Below are 23116 nucleotides of genomic sequence, written 5' to 3'. Positions count from 1 at the left end.
CTCTAGATTACATAATTATATCCTCCAAAGTGTGACGTACATAATATATAGAAGTGGGAAAATATGAAATAGAAAACTTAGGGAGATAATGTAATAATTATGATTTCGACGTATGTCATTAATATGTTAGGCAATTACAAGAAAACAGCATACGATTGTTTTTCCCAAAATTGAATTAATGTTAGTTTACTATTCTTTGCATAATGTTCTACAATTTCCATTATATAAATATTTTAAATAACCTTCTGTAGAGTGCGCTAATTAGGGTCAATTATTATCAAATATCCCTTTAAAAAATAATTTAGCTATAATAATGGGTACAGCTGAACATAATCGGAGGTGCCTCTATTATAAATGCTAGGAATAACAACAGGTCTTTTTAGAAATGAGTTGAATTGAACTGCAAAATATATCAAATTGCACCGAAATTCTTCGTATTCGTAAATTAAATTAATGCCGAGTCATTTTGTTTCGAATAAATTGCCTTGAACAGAGGGTATCTTTTACCTTATCCAAAATTTATTTCCATGTTGTCCAGAGATATTTAATATGGCTAATGGCTTTTCCTTCTCAGTGTTAGTTATTAGATTACCGTTTCTTCCAGGATCGTATTCTTTTGTCTAAAAATAATCCAAACTGAAAAGATCTCATTTATATCGTCGTCTGAGCCTCCTCTCACCCAAGATTATTATTATTATATATATATAATTTTTATTTTTACCTTTAGAGAAATTTTAAGGAATAAGGGAGTTCCTATACTGTATCAAAGGGATATGACCTAACGTTTGTAACTGCTCATATTCAATTTAAAATGTTTACTTTTTCATATTTCATGTATATTCTTGAATTAAATTACAAGTGAAATATAAACTTACTCTCTGAGCTCAATTAATTGACATTATTAATGTTATATTTTCATTGAATATTTAAATTTAGTAATAGAGTTAATAAACAGGTGTGAATGCTGCCTAATGGAGAATTTGTAAGTTAAGAACTTGAACTCTCCCTTCCCTTATATCTAACAGATATACATGAGTAGGGTATATTTCATGTTTTATTAGTCTTTAAAATAAAAATTTATTGACCTTCTAAAGTCACGTTATTACTGAAACATGCATTACGAAGTCAGAATATACTATATTTTAAACTTTGGGAATATCTGGAATAAGTGTTTTTTTTTACTTTGTAATAATAATCGAACTCTACTTTTAGTGATCTTATACACTAATCTAGTTGTAATTAATTTTTATATTTGCTGGTCAAAGATGATAGATATTACTAATAATGTTTCATAAATTTTCAGACTATTAGATACAACCATAATAGAAGTCATCATACTAATTAAATAGTTTGCATGTTAGGCTTAGATTACAAAGTTATATCTTTTGAATTGTTAGAAAATATATGTATCAAATGATTATCTTAATTTCCATAATTTTTTTTAGTATGACATGTTTAACCATCATTTTGGTATAAAACTAAATTGATCTAAGTCAAATACTCAATAAACATTAATTATTCACATATATGTATATTCTTGGATTATTAAAAAGTTATACGTAAATTTAAAAATAAAACAAAAAATACAAATAAATTAATGTTTGGTTTATTATTAATAAGAACTAAATATAATATTTTATATGATAGATAACTTAAATAAATGTGTATTTAAGTTTCGTATTGTTGCATCCCAATAAAAATAAGAATTAAAAATTTAATTGTACAATTCATTTTACACAGGGGTAATTTTCCATGTACTAATAGTTTCAAATAGAACGAGCTGACGCGCTATTTCAATATTATAAACTACCTCATAATTCATATCAAGATAAAAAAATAATAACAATTTTTAACGAATTAGAAATGATGTAGATGAAAAGAAAAAAACGAACACACCTACATGGAGGGACAAATACCATTTTTCGAAAATTATAAATGTAGAAGTAATTCCTGGATAAAGTTTTCAAATGAGAAATTATTAAAAATTTCGTTCCATAAGAAAAAAAAACATATTTACATAATATGTACATTAATTACATCCAGAGGTTATCAGTTTTATTTCGTACATATAAATCTTTTGCAGGATTTTTAATTTTTTTTCCTACAAGGTTTACAAGTTCCATATCTTTTTATCTCCTTCTTCAAATATTTACAGTGCAAATCACACCCTTCACATGAAAAACACATTTTCTTTCTTTTTCCATGCGATTTAAACACATCAGTTGTATATTCATGGGAAAGTCCTTATTCTGGATCAAAATGGTTAATAAGTTACTTTACAATAAAAATAGCATGCTGAGTCTGACAATAGAAAATGGGTAGATTAAAAATTTATAAGATTAAACAACTTAATGTTGAGTGATGCCTTGTAATAAATTAGCCGGTAATGTTGAATGAGTATCTTCTCCCAAATAATTAGATGCTTAAGATAAAAATAATGAAAAATCTTTGTATAAAGTGACGGATGTAGGAGAAAAAGTATGCAAGAAATCGTTATGTTGAGGATAAGGAATATTTATTCATTCTTTGTTAGATAAGTTCTTTTAATTTTTTATAGAGTTTAAAAAAGTTGTTTCTTTTGATTACAGGAAATCAAAGGAACAACATTATTCATAAGATATTCAATTCTTTCCTCCGATAACTTTTTTTTTTCTTTATAATATTCAGGAATCAAGAGTGACACTGAACAAAATTCTAAGCTTTAATAAGTTCACAAAAAGAGTTTGTGAACTATCAGACCATTCTTTTACATGTACAACTCCAGGAGAAGTAGAATTAAAAGTGAATAAATATGTGATAGTTCTTTATTCCTTTTAGAGGACAGAAATATTTGTCTAAAAATTTCTTCCAATTATACCACTGTATTTGTGGGCATCCACTCTTCTTAGAAGATATATCCTTGAATTTAGTAGTCCTTAGACAATAACTTCTACTAAATCTTCCACACATTCAATTCTTTGTTCATAATAATAAGATTTGGAAATTACGCAAAAGCTGCGGCCTGGCGAAATTTTTTAATGGTTTTCATCAATAAAGTGTATGGAAACTTCATCAAATGCACCCCAAATGACCATGTATGCTACAAAAGCCTAATGATATAATTTTTATTCTGGCCTCTGTAAGGATTGCTGCAATTCAAATAAATACTTAAAAGGAATTAATCTGTCCAATAAAGCCAAATAGTGACATTATATAACAAATTTGACATATTACTTTGGTAACATTTTGAAGTGCATAAACATTCTATTGAAGCATTGGATATTGCGAAGGATACTAATTTATTTGGAGGTAAATTAATTTTAAAGTTGTTTTTTAGTTGTTGCATGCATTAAGCGATCTTCACTTTAGGCAATTTAGGAGTAGGTTAGTTTATTGACATTACATCACACCTTTGATTTTCATCTCCTGTAGGTCGGTGGAACGGGCAGGCTCATACTAGTCCAAGTACAACTCAAGGACACGGTTATACCGTCCACCATAACACATGTACTACCAATTACAAATTAACAAACCAGCTAAAAAACACACCAGATTTACATGTATGGTTATTGTTTATTGACATACCTTGTATTTCTAGTTACTTTGCTCTACTCTTCTATAACATAGTATTATAGTTGTACCAAGGTTAATAGAAATACAAGATTAGACCATCATGTAATCGGGCTTGCTTGAATTTTTAATCTGATGTATTATACCGACTGCTGGGCAAAACAGACAGATTTTGACAAAACACGCAACCACTCATAGTTCATGACGTCACTATTGCTAGAATTTTCAATGTGATGTATCGTACAGACTGTTGGGTAAGAAAAACAGATTTTGACAAACCCCGCAACCACTCATCTAGTATGACGTCAATATTAAAAACGTGGTGGAAGTCAAACATCAGTCGTACACGCACTAAGGACGGTTATTTTCCTTAGTTGCTGTCATTATTATTTAATTCCTGGGTAGTGAACATCCTTTCCTAAATAGATTCAATTATATTCCAAACCTGTTTGAACGTTAGTGTGTGCTCATAAAAGATGGAGCATAACCCTGAGGATTTGTTGCATAGATATAAATGTAAGTCCTTGTTGGACTCAGAGTAGAATTGGGGATCGACATCGAGTAATACTAGCAAATGTCATTATTTATATCCTTTTTCCTTTCTCTCTTGTCACAGCTAATTGTAGCTGATCTAATGAAATGTTGTCAGTATTATTATTTCTCTCTTCCAAAACATTCTTCAGATGGTTAGAGTTACCATGTTGATTTTCGGTGTCTTTTTTTTAATATGCCCATTCTACACTAGATTTTCACATTTGACAATAACATACATCGGACCAGCAATCCTTTTCAAATTGTTGTACACTACCGACCGCTAGTCAACCTAAATAGAAGGATTATTTTTGTGACGTTAGAGTTGATGTGAAGAGTTCATAAATCATATTATAATATAGTTTAGTCATCATTTTAATAGTAATTAGTAAACGAGTCAAGGGAAATAAATAAGGTCTAAATCTACAGCTAATGCACAGACTGATGTAGTAGAGTTGTTATTTTCTCACGATTAATGATTAAAAATGGTTATTTTTTATAAAATAGTTGTTAATATATTGTTTTATTATTCTTATTAAAGAATTCAATTGAAAATTTAATCTTTTTAAATAAATATAAAGTTAAAAAAGAACCGAATTTAGTTTTTAAATATTAAATGCTTAAATGAATTTTACACTATAAACTTAATTTGTATTTTTAGGAAATAATACAATTAAATAATGAATTATAATTAAATCTGATCAATAATCAAAGCATGTGTTACACAATTTCACTCATATTTCCACCTTTTTTTTGTTTCGGCTAAACGGGGGCTTTCCTAACTACCAGATGATTTCGGCCTTTTTTTTGTTTCATTTTAGAGGAAAGGTTACGTGATACAATTAAAGTAACGACGTGCACAGTGTTACCTCGCTAACACAAAATATCTATTAATTTTATCAGCTATCGATTATCTGTTCTCCCTAGATACATCATGGCTGCAAACAGGCCTCTTACCCCCAACAAGCTACCACTCGTCCAACTATTCCTGTTCCTTTAACCCCCGACCAACTACCCCCAGGACCCTTTACACCCCCCCCTCCCCCATTCTTTTTTATCACTATTATTGAGAAGTACAGTTAGTAAATGATAGAGGGCGAATGTAATAAATGAATGTTATGGTTTTTTGGAGCGGTTGTTGAGCAATAAAACTTTCAAGTTCGAATCGGAAAGTTATTTTGACTCATAATTTATGAGTTCCATAAACCATCAAATTTTAATACTAAAGTATAAAAAAATAAATTAAAATAAATCCAAATAAGATCCAATAAATATCTATAATAATGCCTAATCTAATTGCCAAAACATTGAGTTTTAGTATGTTATTTATAGGATGAATTTTGGGATTGATTATATTGAACGAGTATACACATTATGTTATAGTAAATGTATAAGAAGGGATTTTCGGATAACTCCTTAAATACCTACGGTGAAGTAGATTCATGCATATCCAAAATAAATAGGTTAATTATATCTAATTGTTTCAACATCACAAAAATCGAAAAGAATCATCCAAAATCTTCTCATGTAATAATATATATATTTACCATTCTATTATTTACATGAAGAAATTTTGGCTATTTCTTCATAAAATAATATAATAACTACTCTTTTAAATATTACTAAGCAATATTATAATACAGTATCGAATAAAATACTATGTAGATTTTAATAATACTTAAATTATTTAACAAAAGATAAATAAATATTATGACAGTGATAGTCTGCGAGCATATAAGATATAAATAGCAGTTGGTATGATTTACTTACTTGGCTAACTACAATATGATTTTGGGCCTTTTTTGGTTTCTTTTGAAAGAAAGGTTGCGTGATACAAGAAAGGTAACAGCGTGATAGTTGAACAAAATTTTAATACTAAAATAAAAACATTTTCAATTAAATATATACTAAGCATAATTGTTTTTTCATAGGCATGAAATAAGATCCAATAAATAATTTCATTCATTCCTAATCTAATTTCCTTAATCCCACGACAAAAAATTTGCAAAACATTGAGTTTTAGTAGGATATTTAAACGATGGATTTGGGAATCTGTTATATATGTATATTATGTTTTTGAATTAATTTTGCACTAATAACGTAATTAATTCATTGGGATGAACAAAATTCTAATATTTGGTGCCAAAATAGAATTAATTGGAAACATCAGTGAGAATATACCGATTTCTTAAAATAATCAAAACCATGTAATTTTTAATTCAACTTCCATAAAGAAATAATTATGGCTGATGAATGAGCCGGGAGTCAGCAGAGTCACATGTACCTACAGAGTCGGTTTGGAGCACAGAAAATATGTATATTTTTCTATGATTTGGAGTCGCAAATTTTAAAATAGCTGCAGATTAGGAAGGCAGAATCTCTAAATATTATAAACCCAACCTCAATAAACTATTCTAATCATACTCTACAAATTAAATTTAAATTATCATTCCCTAAAATAATAAATCAACATATACAATTTTATTAAAGTACACACATAAAAGCATAAATTATTCTTAATTTAAAGTTTAGAATAATACTTTGTGATCTTGGTACTCAATCCAACCATTTGAATTATGCAACTCCAAATCCATTTGACTCATTGTGAAAATACACTCAACTCTACTAACTTTATGAATTAATCATATTAGTATTCAAAGATCAATCGAAGAATAACATTTCATATTAATTAGCTATTTGAATGAAACTTACAACATAATGATCTTACACAAACACAAACTGAAGTTGATACTTTATTTTTGAAGGAAAAAATCATCAGTTTAAATAATTAATTCAATAATTTGGTGCAGTAAAATAATATTTTCCCTTAAATACAGAAATGAAATACACATTTACTTTCAACAAAATATATATAAAATTATAATATTAAATAGAATAATTTTTGGACACATACAATGAATTTAAGATATACTTGACACTTAATTAATTCACTCTTCTATTTGTTCCAGGATCACTATGTCTCTTGCGTTTTCTATTTTCTTGTACATTAACAGAGGTACTTTAAATTATGAAATTAGACGTTTTCTAAGATATTAGTTCAATCAATTTAAAAATCATTATTTTACTACGCACATAGCACTTAAAAGCAAGATCAATTATACCTAAATATTAGACTTCCTCCACCCTTATTGATGGTGAAGATCAAAATTTTCAAATTTTAAATGATTGGTATACGAAACATTAGAAGAAATCAGCTCCTCAATTTTCGTAATCATCTCTTTTGGTTCCACATTATAGTTTTTCGACCTTTCAAATAAGCTATGACGTTATGAATTGCATCAAAAATCGTAACTTGATGTGACCTCACAATTTACACAAGCTTTGACACTGGAAGTGTCTTATGAATCATCATAACTTATGATTTCGACAGGGAACACTGAAATGAATATGGAACGATATCTTTTTCAATCCATGCTGTAGATTGATTAGAAGTAAAAAATCTTTGTACACCTTTTACAAAAACACTTCTTGGAGTAGCCATACATAAAATAATATTTTGCCTTTCTTTATTTGAAAAAATATGTTGTAACAGTTCATAGAGATGTCCTCCAAGAAGATAAATTACATCACTGTGCTTTTTAGACCACTTCTATTGATTTCATTAACAAAGAAGTCTAATTCTTTGTAGAAACACTTCTTTACTAGTATAATTAGACTCTTTTGTATCAACTAAAATTGATGTTATTGATATTAAAAGTAGGCTAACACGATTTTTTTCAGTCTCCAAAATTGTCGACAACTGATATTGTAATTACAAATACCAAGTTGTCTATAACACCCAAAACGCCTTTCTATTGATTCCGTATTAATTTTACGAAGAAAAATAAACTTAACTTTATTATTATCCAGTAAATATTTGACCACATGGGATAGTCCTATGGATGCTTGATAGGCGGCATGAAATGTCTTGGAAGATACACCACTTCCATGTTCCCGCCCAATAACAATCTTTTGGACGTACATAGTATTAGAGTTCACATTTATGCAATTCCAAAAGCGATTAAGAATATCCATAACTTGTGCCGTTTCTTTGAAGCTTTCGAATGGATCATCTTTTGACACATAATGGTTAAGTGCATTCAGAGTGGACTCGGGGAAAAAACCTTACTGAAAGATCAACACTACACTTTTCAATTGGTTGAGTAGTAATTACTTTATGATTAAGTTTGAGAGCTAATTTTAATTCCTGGTCTAGCTCTATGTAGTAGATTTGGCTCACATGCCCAAATTCGGCTTCAATGATAATATCCTCATTTTCAAAAGATGGACATGAAAGTTTTTATTTGCTAGTAAAGTTGTTATAATTTTTTTTGAAGAAGATATGTACCGAATCGAATAACATCAATATTTTTCTTTTCGGAAGTGCCAAAAGGATTCAGTATTTATCCAGGAAAAAATCCATTTCTTAGTTTATTCCTACAGAATTTTCTGTTTGAGGCATGTGCATCCGTAATGGTTGCAAAGGGTTCTAGGCCAACTTTGGTAAGTACTTCAAGAACTATCATATAATATTGTTTTATAATGGAAGATTCAATATTTGTGATTGGTACCATAGCTACCATGTCACTGTATTTCCTAAGTTCACTCTTCACCATAAAACAAAGTATGGTTTTAGAATATTTTCCATTCCTATGACATCCAAAAAATTCCCACCACTTAATTCAACTCTCTGTGAGGAATAGACTTCGTCAATTATTATAAAAACATACTGGTCTTTTTCATCCAATAATTTAACTCTAGATTTTAAATAATCAGTTATTGAGACTGCCACTCCTTCTTGAACTGAGAACACACATGTTATTCATCTTATATGCGATTCAGATGGCAAGTAAATAATTCCAGATTATCTAATTTCATAATATAAAGCTGGGCTTGTATTGTGCCAAAGTATTGAAATTCCAAAAAAATTCAAGGGATTATATCTTTATCCTTTCGAACTGAAGGTGAAGTTGTTCTATAATAAAGCAAATATGATTTTTCGAATTAAAGTCTTGATGATGTACTGCTTCTTCCAATATATCAATTGCATACTTTATGCTAGAAACTAGTTTGGGTTCATTCTGTTTATTTTTTAAACATGCTAAAACGAATCAGAATAACGGCTCAGTCTCTTTGATGAACATATATGAGTCACTTCGACAGTACGTATAGGACATTTTTTGAGATTCGACCCCGGGTTCACTGCCAAAATTGGGAAAATATCAACTTTCGAATACATTTAAGTAATATTTATGTTCTAAACCAAAATTTCATGTAGAATTCAAATCTGTAGTCAAAAATATAAAATATATTCATTGATTTTTTAGATATACTCATTTTTGTTAAGGTATGTCTAATCTGACAGAAATAAAAATATCTCTTCAGCATTTTCAAGTTCAAGTCTAATAGTGTATCATTTTCATAAAGATTATATCATGGGCATAATTGATTAGCTTTTTACGAATATCACTCATTCTCTATTTTTATTACGGCCTCTCGTAATGCAAAATTTTGGATAAAATTTTAAATGTGTAAATTAAAAAAAAATATCAAAATCGGGAATATTACACCTGCTAAGAGTAAATTCAACACATCCACCTAAAGGATACTATTTCAGGTCAAAACGATTAAATTTTCAAGTATATAGCTCTTAACTTTTTTATGTAACATTCATTTTAATGAACTGATGGTATTTTTTTTCACATTTCAATGAAATTAGGGAGTTGGGTTAATATTTTTATTTTTTTAAATATTTTTGTATGAGAAATAGTACAAAATAGGTATAACTTTAAAGCTCATTAAATTTGCAATAAAATGTAGTGGAAATCAAGCTTGTAGGTCTTTCCTATTAGTTGATAATACTACTTAAAGTCAGGCATTTATCGAAAAGTGTGAATTTTTGATTCCCGTTTGTCACTTGATACATATTTTTTAAACGACCATTGCACAAAAGTTTTGGAAGAAACAACTTAACAGACAGTTTTATTTTAAAGTCCTGGCCACTATCAATCATTATAACATAATAGTCTTTTAAATGTAAATTGCAGAAATGTATTTGTCACGCAAAAACAGTCATTTTTGGGCAAAATTGGTCACAAAATCAAATTTCTTGGCTAAACAACACAAAATACAGGATTGAAACTACAAAAATCATAATCTAACTACATTTTTACCCTAGAAAAAACTTAGCAAATAATTCTCTATGCTTATTTTCTAACCTAAACATTTTTTTCACACTTTTGGCAGAGAAACCGGGTTCAGATCTTGAACCATGTCATAGGAAGAAGTCCTTTTGAAAAAATTGAATTATTCACTTTTAAGCCCAACAAAAAGTAAGGAACAAGATCCTGTGATGACAAGGCGAAAAAACATGACGAAATCTTCATTATATATTAGATTAATGCCTTTGGGTAAACACGATTTATCCAAGGTTTTTTGTATATCCGTGAATTTTTTTATCTCATCTTCCTGAAATAAACGTTCAATTTGAGAATTAAGACGAAGTCTATCTTGCTCAAATCTGAATAACAAACAAAAAAAAACAATGTACTTTAAACTACTTCGAAATGTTAATATGTCTTTTCCAAAGTATAACCTTTTAGTAAAAGTAGATAAAGTTTTTGTCTTTTCAGGAAAAGTTTGTATTCTAAAGTTTTTTGGAATATCTGGAAATACTGTTGGAACAGCATAATATTTTAATTTATATCGTTTAAGTGTACTTTTTTTTTTTTTTTTTTTTTTTTTTTTTTTTCCGAGTTGAATTTGTATCGCTTCTTTCATGAATAAAAGTTGATATAAGAAAATGCTTGCTTCAGATTCTTGAATATTGATTTGGCTCCTAGTTTTTTCTTCTCATGGAATTGACCCATACTTTTAATAAGTTCAGGATCTTTTGAAAACTTATGAAGATAATGTTTTCCTTCAGAGTTTTTATTTAGGATAACTAAAGTTAATATTAACCTACAAGATAACCAGTCCTACGACCTTAACAACAGCAAATCATTTTATTTAAAATAATAAACGTAAAATATCAATTTATTAGGTAAAGTTGGTAATAAATTCATTCAATAATTCCTGTGAAAATGTAATACATGTATGTATATGATAGATACATATTTCATATATAATTAAGTTTATGATTCATTCCTTTTTTGCACTCTTGTAGAACCAAAAAAAAGAGCGCATTCCATATTAATTTCAGTATTCTTTGATTTAGATAAGGATAAAAAGTAAGTTCTTGCTCTAAAAACAATCTTAATTGATTATCTGACAAATTATTTAGTTGATTGGAGGAGTGAACCGCGTCTATTTATTGATTTAATAATTACAATGATTTACTGCGTCTTGGCTATAAAGTCCTTATTCAAAAATGTAATGAGGCCACACTTAAATTCTAGTAGGTGTCTAATCATTTTAAAAGATTTCAGAGTGTCGTTTCTACTCCTGCAGCTTACGACACAACATTAATCTGAGTAGGGAAAAAGTTCTTATACTTCAAGCCCACGTCGAATCTCAAGTAATGTTCAAGTCCTTCAATATTTTCAAAGAATTCTCAGGTTTCATTCAAGCTCATTTCAAGTCCATAACTATAATAAATATAGGGTCCATAGTGTTAAGGTTTTTCTTGAGTTCACAATATACTAACTTTGGAGTCCAAGTCAAGTATATAGTCTTTGATTGTGAGATCGTCTTCAAAATATGGACTCAACTCCAAGTTGAGTTGCAAGTATTGACTACATCTCCCATCTCTGGTAATAATTGACCATTGCATCTTAAATTATACATTTATATAGCTCGTTCTTCACTTAGTAGTTGAGCTTTTTAACACTTTAATTAATAATTGCTATATTTATGTATTCTTACACATAAGTTACCCCATTTTAGGGCTCTTAGTCTCATACAATAGGCTAGAAACTCCAACAAGTTTGTGGTATACAATATCATTGAATGCACTTTATATATTTAATCCATACAATGTATATTTCATACCACAAGTCCATCCTTTCTAACGCTTCTATGCCACACATTGAATTTGCAAAAATCAAAGTGACATAAAAAAGGTAATATTTAATTTGATGTGAGGGCCTTTTTTAGGAAACTTAATATTGGACGTGGGTGGTGGGTTCTGACAATTTTGTTGTATAAATATATTCTGGAGAGATAAAAAATTGTATTTAAAAAGTTACGTCTAGCCAAAAAAGTAAATCTTAGAGTTATGTTCTTCATTTAAACAAGTTGAATTCTGAGTTCAAAGCTTTATGGGCAATTTTACTAATAAATTTCTATATTTAAATTGAATGAAAGTGTACTCAATAAGCTAAGCTACCACGTCGAATATCTTGGTGAAGAAGGAGGATTCCTTATTCACGCAACTTATATAGTTGCCCAGTGCTGCCTCAACGGTTAGGGGAAATGTTCCATATTCAGCTGGCGATTAGTGGGGTGAATCCCCCCCCTGGTATTCAAATTAGATAAAAGTTTGCAGGTCGGATTACAGAATTAAAAAGATGCGAGACTTGCAATATCTAAAAAAAACACAACCTGTGCATCGCTAGTATATATATACGGTTTGTTCTAAGTTGTTGCTGATTCAAGTTATATAAATGTGAATAATAACCAAAGCATTTGTTACTGCTTTAGGGTATTCATGCAGCGAATAGAATGAAAGCTTTGGAGAGTCGTCTTGAATTTACTTTTTGCGTGTTCACAAGTTCACCAATGAGTAGATGCTCAAAGATACACTGCTGGTCCCTACCTCCCTCAAAATTGCAGAGTTAAATTAATTAATTATAGTAATTCTTGGACTTATTTTTTAAAATAAGACGGCAAAGATGAACTTTTCAAGACAGGCACATGTATATTTTTAACTTTTCAAGGTAAAAATTGAATAAATAATTAAGTAATGGAATAATCAATAAAATTCAGATATCGAAAATATAGAATTTAATCTCCACTTTCAATACATACTACATAGTAATGGCCACTTCTTGAAATTAAAGAAAAAATGGAAGCGGAAGAAGAAAAAAAAACTAAGTATATATGTTCTCAACATGCCGGAATGTCCACTTGGATTAATTTCTACCTCATAGCTATAGTTTGTTATAAATATCCGACTTAATAAGCAGCAAATAAATAATCAAATTTCCTTTGTCTGCTTTGGTGGCATGTAGTCTGTAACGAGGTGAATTTTTTTCAAGTGATTCTTGAGAGAAATTTTTTGGAAATATTCGACAGAGCATAAGTGACACTTAAATTCACGAAATTTTTCATGAATGGTAGTTTTATGGCGTATGAGATGTCGTTTACAACCGAAGGCCCGATCACAAATGTCACATTTATAGTCTCTTACTTTATTGTGAACGTGTTTAACATGACTCCTTAATCTCTTATTTTCCCAAAAACTCCAATCACAATAGTCACACTTGAAAGTTTTATCTGGAGCTTTTGTACTATGATTAGAAAGTACATGGAAATGAAGAGTGCTCTTACTTAAATACTCTTTGTTACAGAAGTCGCAACTATATTTAGGGCGGTTTTCGTCATGTGTAGACATGTGATGTCGCAGGGATATAGGATTAACAAAGTATTTATCGCATGTAACACAATGGTTGTCCTTTCTCTTTTTATCATGAACCATAGCGCTATGATTGAGTAGAAATATTTCATTCGTAAAACACTTGCCGCATTTTGAGCACTGAAAGTCATTGTCTTCATTCATCTGTTTAGGACTTCTAAATTTACAAATTTTCTTGTGACTATTAAGATATTCATTTATGGCAAATTTTTTTCCACAGAATTCACAAACATAATCGAAAGATTCTGGGTGAACTCTTGCTTTATGCTTGGTAAGATATCGCTGCATATCAAATTCCTTTTCACAGATATCACAAATGTATTTCCTGTGCAGATGATCCCTTGCATAGTGCCTGTCTAAAAGGGACTTCTCTCTAAATTTCTTTTCACATAAGTCGCAGTCATAGAGACGGTCAGGGTTAACTGGGCGTTTTTTATGAGAATAGAGTTTGTGTTTCAAATATTCCGAGCATTTGTGAAATATCTGAGAGCATTTTTTACATTCAAAAATTGAGTTATTTGGATGAGCAGACGCATAATGACTTCGAAGTCTATACTTATCAATGAATCCCACTTTACAGATGCTACAAGTTTGTCGGAGTATTTTCTTGTTATTTGTTCGAGATTGAGAATGAACGAGATGTGTATGGTAATTAACATGAGAAGACATTTCTTCAACAGTAACATGGTCTGTTTTACAATCTACACAACTTAACTCATTCAAGGAACTCTTAATGGTAACAATGGGTCCAGGCTTTATTTTAACAACTACATCGAAGCCCGCATGTTCATCACCACAATGGCTTAATGTCTCTTCCATAGTTGATAGTTTTACAGGGCAAAAACAGCAACTATAAACAGCTTTCACCTTCTCATTAAATGGAAAAAGAAAGGTATCATCCGATTCTACAATAATATTTTCTGGACTAAAACTTTCTGGTTCTTCGAGCACCTCCTCTTTAATTATTACTTCATTTGCTGTTTCTCCTTCTTCAATTGACATTAAGGGATCTTCAGCATTTTCTCTAAGTAATAGGAATATATTTCAGTAAGAAGTAGAAAAGATGTCAGACATAAATCTGTACGATAATCGTCAATATGTCCACTCCAAAGTTTATTTAGAGTCTTTCCAACTACATCCGTTACAGGAGATGCTTTTTCAAATATTCGTGAAAGTAAATCCTCTTTTAACTGGTTCTAGAAATGTAACAGTATATAAGTAAACATACTAAATTATATGAGGCATCATTTGCTTACATTTTTACGAAACTCTGAGTTTTCCACATACGTTTGACAAAAGTCCTTTAATTCTTTAAGATTATTATCGCTATGTTCACTGAAAATTTCAAAAAATATATTAATGAGTACAATGTTATTTGATTAAAAACACTATTTATCCATACCTCATATCAGGTAAAGCCAAATTACATCCCAGTAATTTGTAAAGGGATACAGGCATCACTTGTAATTCCTTAAATGATGCAATACTTTTTTCCGTAAAGTTCATATTTTTTGATTTGATTCCTACATTCTTTAATTGATCAATAATAAATTCTAATTTCCGACCCACGGAATAAGGAACTTCCTCCAATTCTTGAGAGAGAAGGTCTAAAGTTTGTGTTATTCGATCTTTGGTGTGTGATGGCGTAGGAATGGACTCCAGTTCCTCCAACACATCCCGAATTTCCTCTAAATCTCTTATAACAACTCCTTTGAGCTGGATCCTTTTTGGGGAACTCCTGTGAAATGCGTCAAACGAGAGATCCGAATAGATGTGAACTGAGTATTCGACTTGTGGAGTCCCTTTGGAGTGGAACTCAATTTTGTAGAAAGTGTATTCCCCTTGTGAGACGAGATGCTGCACTTTGGAGGGAATCACCTCGGGATTCATCTCCAATTGATCCGCCAAATCTGATAAACTTTGAATTTGAGACTCGTTTTCTTCTTCATCTGTTGCAAAAGGATGAGGAACGGATTCGGGGTGAAGTTCATCCTTGGTGTTAAAGTCTCGCATATAGAAATGAAGTGAACAGATGCCAGAGGTGGATTTCAAACGCTTCTTCACTCCAGGAATACATGAGAGCCATTTGCTACGCACTGAGAGGGTCTTGGGTAGTGGAAACACTCGGACGTTGCTTTTGATACTTTGATTGTTCACAGACTCACAAGAAGGAACAATGCAGCGAAACTCCAGAACTTTACTCATATTCAAAATCCTATGACTCCACTACGAGCCTCATTCAATTTACCACACAAAAACACTGCTGCCTACAAGTCCAAATGAATTATGTAGTCACACACAACAGAAAATATCAACTTGCCTCCGTCTTCCCTATTTCGTTCAAGGGCACCAACTGAACAAAAGGAGCCCTCCTTCACTAAAATGTTTTCCACCTCATGCTCATTACATCTTTTACGCACAACTATACATATATATGATATGGAATAAGTATAATGACTATTGGTGCTTTTCTATCGTTATCCTAAGATAGATCCGCGCAAAAGTTCAAAGATATATATTAAATATGTATATGGTAGTGGAGGTTTAGTGATAAATTAACATTATTTAGCCAAACTTTTTTATCGTGTTGTTTTTTATTAGAAATAATATCACATAACATTTAAATTATTCCTCCAATTTTTAAACACACAATGACTTCGTAATAGATAAATATCATTTCATCTATCAATTAATAATTATCCATTCCTCCATAACATCTCTAATATAATATAAATATGCATATTTACATTAAATTCTGATACTACTATAACTAGGGACAATAATGTGTTTTGAGTAATCCGTATACATATATTATTTTTATATATAAATATTCTAAATAGTAGTTCGAATCCAATGTGGGAGATTTAGAATAAACAACAAATAATTACGAATATATCTTTTATTATTATAGTTAGAGGTTGAATGATTAATAAAAAGTATTTAACAAAAAATGATGCATTGTTTTCATAAAATTAAACAAAATTAAAACTACAAATTCAGCGGCTTTCAGGCTTTTGATGTATTTTTATAAATAATTAATAATTTTTAATCTAGTGCTTTATTTTATGAAATTACAACCTATATTAAGAATTAATTAATATGTTGTGTATTGTTACTCTAATGTATTCTTCAATTTAACAGATTAGATTGTTTATGAAGAAATGTATAAATTAAAAAGATGTAAAGTGTATGAACCTATTTAAATAAATAATATAGTCAAAATACAAATAAAAGCATAAATATATTCAATTTTTGAATAATGAGTAATGGTTGTCACAAAATATTATAACAGATGTTATTAGAAGATTCAAGGGGTTAATTCCTAATATAAATACCTGATTCCAAATAAAATTATTGTATCAACTTTACTTAGACCCTTCATTTGTCAATTACTTCTACAAAAAACCCCAGTTACGCGTCAACGCGTAATACAGATATTCGTTTATGGCTTTGCATTTATGAATATCCCAAATTTGTTTTTTAAATAATATGTACTTATATAAAAGTGTGTGTGTGTGTAGATATCCATTATACGTTCCCAGACCATTGAACCTAGGAGGCTGAAATTTTGCATGGGTCCCTCTTTTGAACAGGGACAGGCTAAGCCGGTGGTGTCGTTCTTTGGGGAGGTCATATAAGGGGGGCTATACCCAAAAACCGTTTTTTGCAGCTCAAGGAGACTATATATTTATCAGTTTATTTACTAGAATCTAGTGGTTCAAGAACTGGAACTGGTTACCTAAAGTGGATTGGCTTGGTCAAGGACTCCTTTAAGCAGGACAGGACACTGTGCTCACGCGTTTTCAATATGGGTCTTTGTTTGTTCTATACGCAATGTCTGTCTTAAAGTGTTTTGCTACAAAATAAAGAGCTTTTAAAAGTATTTTGCTAGGGAAATAATAAAAATGAGGCTATATATTTCTAATAGAAGTGGCATTCTATTAGTACTTTAATCAAAATAAACATTAAAAACATATAAAAAAGAAAAGAAACTATCAAAACGTCCAAGTCTACAAGTCAGAAGATTTTGATTGAAATTTAGCTTTTTTTCTATTAGTGTCTGAATTCTTAGCTGCCATTCTCTTTTTTGTAAAAAAAAATCGGATATCATCATTCAGTTTAGCACTTAAATTTTTACCCATGGTATTAAACAAAACGAATGAAATTCTTTGAAGAAAAGCTGACCAGGAGTGTTCCGAACTTTACTCCCACAACGGCGATAATGTCAGAATTTAAACTGCACTACATTTTGACAATGAATTTGTCAACAAATTAAGCTCTAGGATTTGGGGTGCCAAGTAAACTGACTTTCTCTTCAGGAGTAGTTGTGATGTAAGAGAACATGGAGTGAGCATAAAGACAGGAGAGGTAGAGAAGGTAAGATGGATTTGACAAACCCCCTCTGTTCATTATGTCGATGAACTCTTTCAGGTCTACATGGTGATTGGTTGCGCTATCGAAGGTTAATGAGTCCGGAGGTGTGTCTCTGATGACCATTAACTCTTGGCACCAATATACTCGGCAACAAAGTAGAGAACATTACTTTCTACCTTGGAAGCTAGTTCCTGGAGGTCATCCGGTTGCCTGTTAGTCAAAATGAGTTCAGCTTTTACCAGGTCTTTAACCCGGTGAGCTGTAATTTCTTAAGTAGTCATACCTGAAAATTTAAAAAAGTAAAATATTGTAATGATATTATTATATAGTAGAAATAAGTAATACCTAAATAAAGACGCTTACTATTAACAAATATCTTATTTACCTTAGAATTTGACAAGACTCCGGATACGAATATTTTTCTCTGCTTCAAGGATCTATCTCACGCTGATGTAGTAGATACCTCCACTTAGCTTCTGTACCAGCCGAACCTTCCATCGATGGGATAAGACTGGAACATGCCAAGAAGTAAAAAGAAGAAGTCTTCATCTAGGAGAAGATACTCTGCCAGATCTGCTGCGGCAAGGTACGTCTGCTTTGTTGCTAAGAAGGTTTCTGCTGTGAGGCCAAGTTCTTTACTTTTTGCCACTCGATGAGAAAGTCGACAAAATCTCTCGAGAAAGAGAGGCCAAGTTTGTGCTTTGAATATTTTCTAGCTGTTGGTTTGGTGAAGAGGAGAGCCTTTTGCTCACGAATGAAAGAGAGCTTAAAAGCTTGTGAAGGTTCAATCTCTGAGGAGTTGAGAAACTTCACTAACTTGTTGAGAATGTCTTCCCAGGTCTCTGTTTGATTCAATTCTTCTTTAGCTCCCAGAATGAAAGTCAAATTGATGGCTTGAATAGCAGTGTTGACCTTGCCTTCTGAGGTGATGTGTGAAACTGCCTTTTTGTCAATCAACACAACAGAGTGGTACATTTTGAATGACATATCTGTCTCAAACTGGATGCTGGCTACTACTTGGGGACCCAATTTCTCAACATGGGATAGCTTCACAAGGGTAACACTTGGTTTTGTGATGAGGAGAAAGTCTGATGTGAGTGTCTCCTTGGCCAATTTGTCAACAAGTTCTTCCACAGAACTCATTTCATTGAACTGTTGAGCCCTACGTGACGTGATCGCAGCTTAAGTTGGCCTTGATGACGCTTTAGGAGTTGAGAGGTATTTGGGGCAGTTTGGCTATAGGGATGGTACTACATCTGGTTGGAGGTACCTGTAAAAGAAGGGCAGTTATTAGCATACGCATCTAAAGTGAGCATCTGTCTTACCTCTTCTTTCGAGCCTTGCCAATTATTATTCATTTAAAAATATAATTTTTAAAAAGAAATAAAGTTAAAAATGAACCGAATTTACTTAAATAATATTATTAGGAAATAATTAATTATAATTAAATGGGGTAAGTAATTAAGACATTTGTTAAAAAATTTCATGCAAACTTGCACTTTTACTAGCCTGAACATTGTTCCTCCTTTATCTGTTCGTCTCTTTCAAATAACTTCTGTGTTAATATTATGACAATCGGATAGGTAAATCATTACATTTTTGAGTATTAATAAGGTTGCTAAATCGCTTCTTTGAATTTTTAAGGACTTCCTTGATACAGCGGTATAATGATTGCCTGGTATAATCAAGAATTATATTAAGCCCTTAAAGTAGTAGTTAAATGGCTTTCAAGATCTTTAAAATAGATCCTATGGCAGCTGACAATTTTAAGCAACTCAGAAAAGAGAAGAGATAAAACTACTCTTCTTCTACTAAATGTCCACTCTTTCTTTTGGGTCCTTAAATTCAAAAGAAGGAATCGTTCTCGATTGATATGGCACTAGTTGAATTCTCATCTCTAGATGCGATATTCTGTAATAGAATCAGACGAATGTGGTTAGAATCTAATTTAAAAAAAAATATTAAGTCTAAAGAACATTTTCACTTACGTCATAAATTGCATCATAATTTAAGGAAACACCATTTTTGGGGCTCAAAGTTGATATTTTTACAACATAAAATGGACAAATTATCAAAATAAATCTGGATTAAACTCCATGAAATGGCTTTAAGAATACAAAAAGAGTAAGCACTATTTGCTGCCAATGATAAACACTGATATTTGAATTACATCAAACTAAATGTACTAAAAATAGATAGATTTGTAGATTTTTTTTTGTCGATTAGGACAGAAAAGTACAATAATTAGGGGAAAATAACTTATTCTTTCCTTTGAAATGGTTTATTTTTACCTAGAAAACGAAAATAAGAATCTATAACGATGATGAAACACTTTTTTTATACAGTTTAGGGTGAGATATATAATCAAACTTGGTAAGAGAGGGATTCAATTTTTATAGACCTGAACAAATTTTTTATTTGCTCATTCTTGAGGGGAGAGTATCTAAGTATTGAGTAATTACGGGTGAATGTACTTATAAAAATGTAGATTACATTTAAAGGATTTCTGGGTGTGTTATACCTTCTACATTATTAATGCAAAGTGTGTTTTTTTGTCTGGCACTACCCCTTAGTACACGATATAGCAGGGCGTCCACATGTTTTGTTTTTTGGGGGTGGGTGAGGCTTAATTTAAGTTGTTGGAGCGGGCCTAAATTTGATTAAATAACATTTTCTCTAAAATTACACTTGAATAAGGAATTGATAGGTTTAGGTATTGATCATTATAAAAAAATAATAATTATAATAAGTTTTTTAAATGACCTACATTATCAATGAAAAAATATCATTAGTATAATTTGATAATTAAAAACTAATACATTTTGATGAAAATATGGAAAATATTACCTAAAATTATATTTTTATGGATAATTAATTAACTTAGATGGGTAAAAATACAACCAATATTTTAAAATGGATATTATTTATCATACTAATATTTTTCAGAAAGAGGAATTTGGCAAAATTTTGAAGAATAAAAATTAGGTTTTTTTATTACATAAAATGGAATTTTTAATAAAAAAGTTTTTAAGGAAAAAGTAATTAAAACTAAACTTTTTATGTAATATATATTTTTTTTTGTTCATAACGTGTACCATATTTGCAACAATCATTGACAAATGTATGTTATGCCACAAAAAGTGGGAACCTCACCTTCACTATTTGCACTTTAAATCCAGTCGAATGACAAAGTATGAACATCACCCCCCAATTATTTGCTGGGGTACAGCTTTAGTATTATATACGTTGTGTGACTAACGTAATTCATTGATTTCTTTGTAAATATTTTTTAAATATGTAATTGTGGGATGAGTGTATTTGCTAATACATTGGTTAATTAATTATCATTATTCTAATTGATTTAATATCTATTTATTGATAATTAAGACTCATCTAAATAACCTATCTAAAATAATTTATTGATAGAAAAGCTTACATTTTTCCTAGTTAATAATTTAAAATTAATTTGGTAAATGAGTGTAGTAAGCAAAAGTGTTCAACTCTCGAATGACCTTTTTTTAGAAACTCAGTACAAATCATTCTCCTTGAGTTGGGCTGCAGCCCCTACGTAAAAACTACTTGATCCGATCGATCCCATTGTGAAAATCTTTGTAATTATCCTTACTTTTTTAACATATCTATTTTAATAAAATCCATTGTTATTATTAGTTTATTTATATTGTGGATAGTGGTACCCCTTGCATTTACTATATTTTATTGTAATTTGTGTACTTGTTTGTTTATTATGCTTACTGAATTCATCTGATCCATCTCGGGATTTTATTTATACATATTAATTTGCTTATGTCCTATTAGGGGAAAAAAACCTATTAACTAAATGATTTTGGGTCTTTTTCTGTTTTTTTTTTTAATGGAAAGGTTACGATATTCAATCAAAGTAACAACGTGTTGTGAAAATGTTTGTTTAGTCTCAAATAATATTTTCAAAATGCTTATAAATATCCAAAAGGCAACGTCAAGTAGATGCATGCGTGTTTAAAATTTTACAAATACAAAAATCGTTTCTTAAGAATTATATATTAAAAAATTCCCTTTGACTTCTTAGATTATAAGAAATAAATCTTATATCTAGTTATGCCTTCAAAAAACCTTTTCAACTTACTTTATGAAAAATAGATATGAATGTATTTGAAACAAATTTTAACCATCAGTTACATTTAAAAGTTATTTTTTACTTAGATTGTATGTATCATTTTTCTTCAAATCTTGTCCACAAAAATTATATATTTTCGTACAAATTTATTAATGTTGACACTCGGTCATTTATATGTTTTAGTATAATTTTATAATATTTTCCATGCACTAATGCTAATTTATATTTGAAGGTTCTATACACTATACACTAAAGACAGCTGATGTTAAGAAGGATCTTAATTCAATACTGCCATAAGTTTTGATCTTACATTTTCCACTACTCTACAAAATGCTGCCCATCCCTATTTATAACACATTCCTAGTTGAGCATAAAATCCATGTGACCAAATATCCTCTTTTCTTCTGACATGCCCTATTTTACATTTCCTTCGGTGGCATAAAAAAAATGTGGGTTTTTAATGAAATTTATTTCCGATTTGTACTTTATCTCTTAATTTATGTTGAGTAGTCTGACTTGTTTCCAGTGTTAAGGAACAATATATTTTTAAACCATTGAAAAATAATCTAATTTCAAAATATAATGTTGTACAGATTGAGAAAATTTTAACCTAACATTTGAATTGCAGAAAAGTCTATTTTGAGATAATAGTAGTTTTTTTAAAAAGTTACTGGAGAGATCAAGTATCTATTTAATAAAAATGAAAATTGTATATGTAGTTCTTCTGAATTTACTCACGAACTCGAAAAGTTTGTTTTCAATATCGGAAACCGATATTTCGTGACTTGAATTACTTTTATTGTAACGATTTCTAGGTCAGCAGTCTTTTGAGTTCAAGTACAATTTAAAATTTCAAATCGAGTCACAAAGCATCATATTTCTGGCTTGAGTCTACAACTTTGCTACATTGTAGTATTATAAGGGGTGTGAAAATTGTCAAAATTGCGGTGAGGATAAAAACTACGCATTGGAGA

General features: G+C 30.3%; 1 protein-coding gene and 1 long non-coding RNA gene across 3 annotated transcripts; both read right to left on the bottom strand.

Moving 5' to 3' along the window:
* Window positions 1-12914: 12914 nt before the first annotated feature.
* On the bottom strand, window positions 12915-16080 carry LOC121115904 (uncharacterized). Of its 2 annotated transcripts, none has more exons than XM_071887902.1 (3): window positions 15057-16080; window positions 14911-14989; window positions 12915-14850 (listed from the first exon to the last, which is right to left on the bottom strand). In XM_071887902.1, exon 3 carries the CDS (start codon window positions 14654-14656, stop codon window positions 13217-13219), a length of 1440 nt encoding a protein of 479 aa, XP_071744003.1. In that variant the 5' UTR covers window positions 14657-14850; window positions 14911-14989; window positions 15057-16080; the 3' UTR covers window positions 12915-13216. Both variants share the same exon structure in this region, with proteins under 2 accessions (XP_071744003.1, XP_040566018.1).
* A 1488-nt stretch (window positions 16081-17568) lies between these two features.
* LOC139905215 (uncharacterized) lies at window positions 17569-19298 on the bottom strand. Its single transcript, XR_011779814.1, has 2 exons — window positions 18414-19298; window positions 17569-18311 (listed from the first exon to the last, which is right to left on the bottom strand). It is a non-coding gene; the product is annotated as an uncharacterized lncRNA (long non-coding RNA).
* Between the last annotated feature and the right edge of the window lie 3818 nt (window positions 19299-23116).

Source organism: Lepeophtheirus salmonis, chromosome 4, assembly GCF_016086655.4.
Source record: "Lepeophtheirus salmonis chromosome 4, UVic_Lsal_1.4, whole genome shotgun sequence".
Classification (NCBI taxonomy): Eukaryota; Metazoa; Arthropoda; class Copepoda; order Siphonostomatoida; family Caligidae; genus Lepeophtheirus; species Lepeophtheirus salmonis.
The sequence above is the reverse complement of the archived record's forward strand: the minus strand, read 5'-3'. Positions and strand labels throughout refer to the sequence as shown.

Excerpts from the sequence above, each read along its gene's own strand:
- LOC121115904 (XM_071887902.1), bottom strand. The coding sequence starts at position 14,656 with ATGTCAATTGAAGAAGGAGAAACAGCAAATGAAGTAATAATTAAAGAG.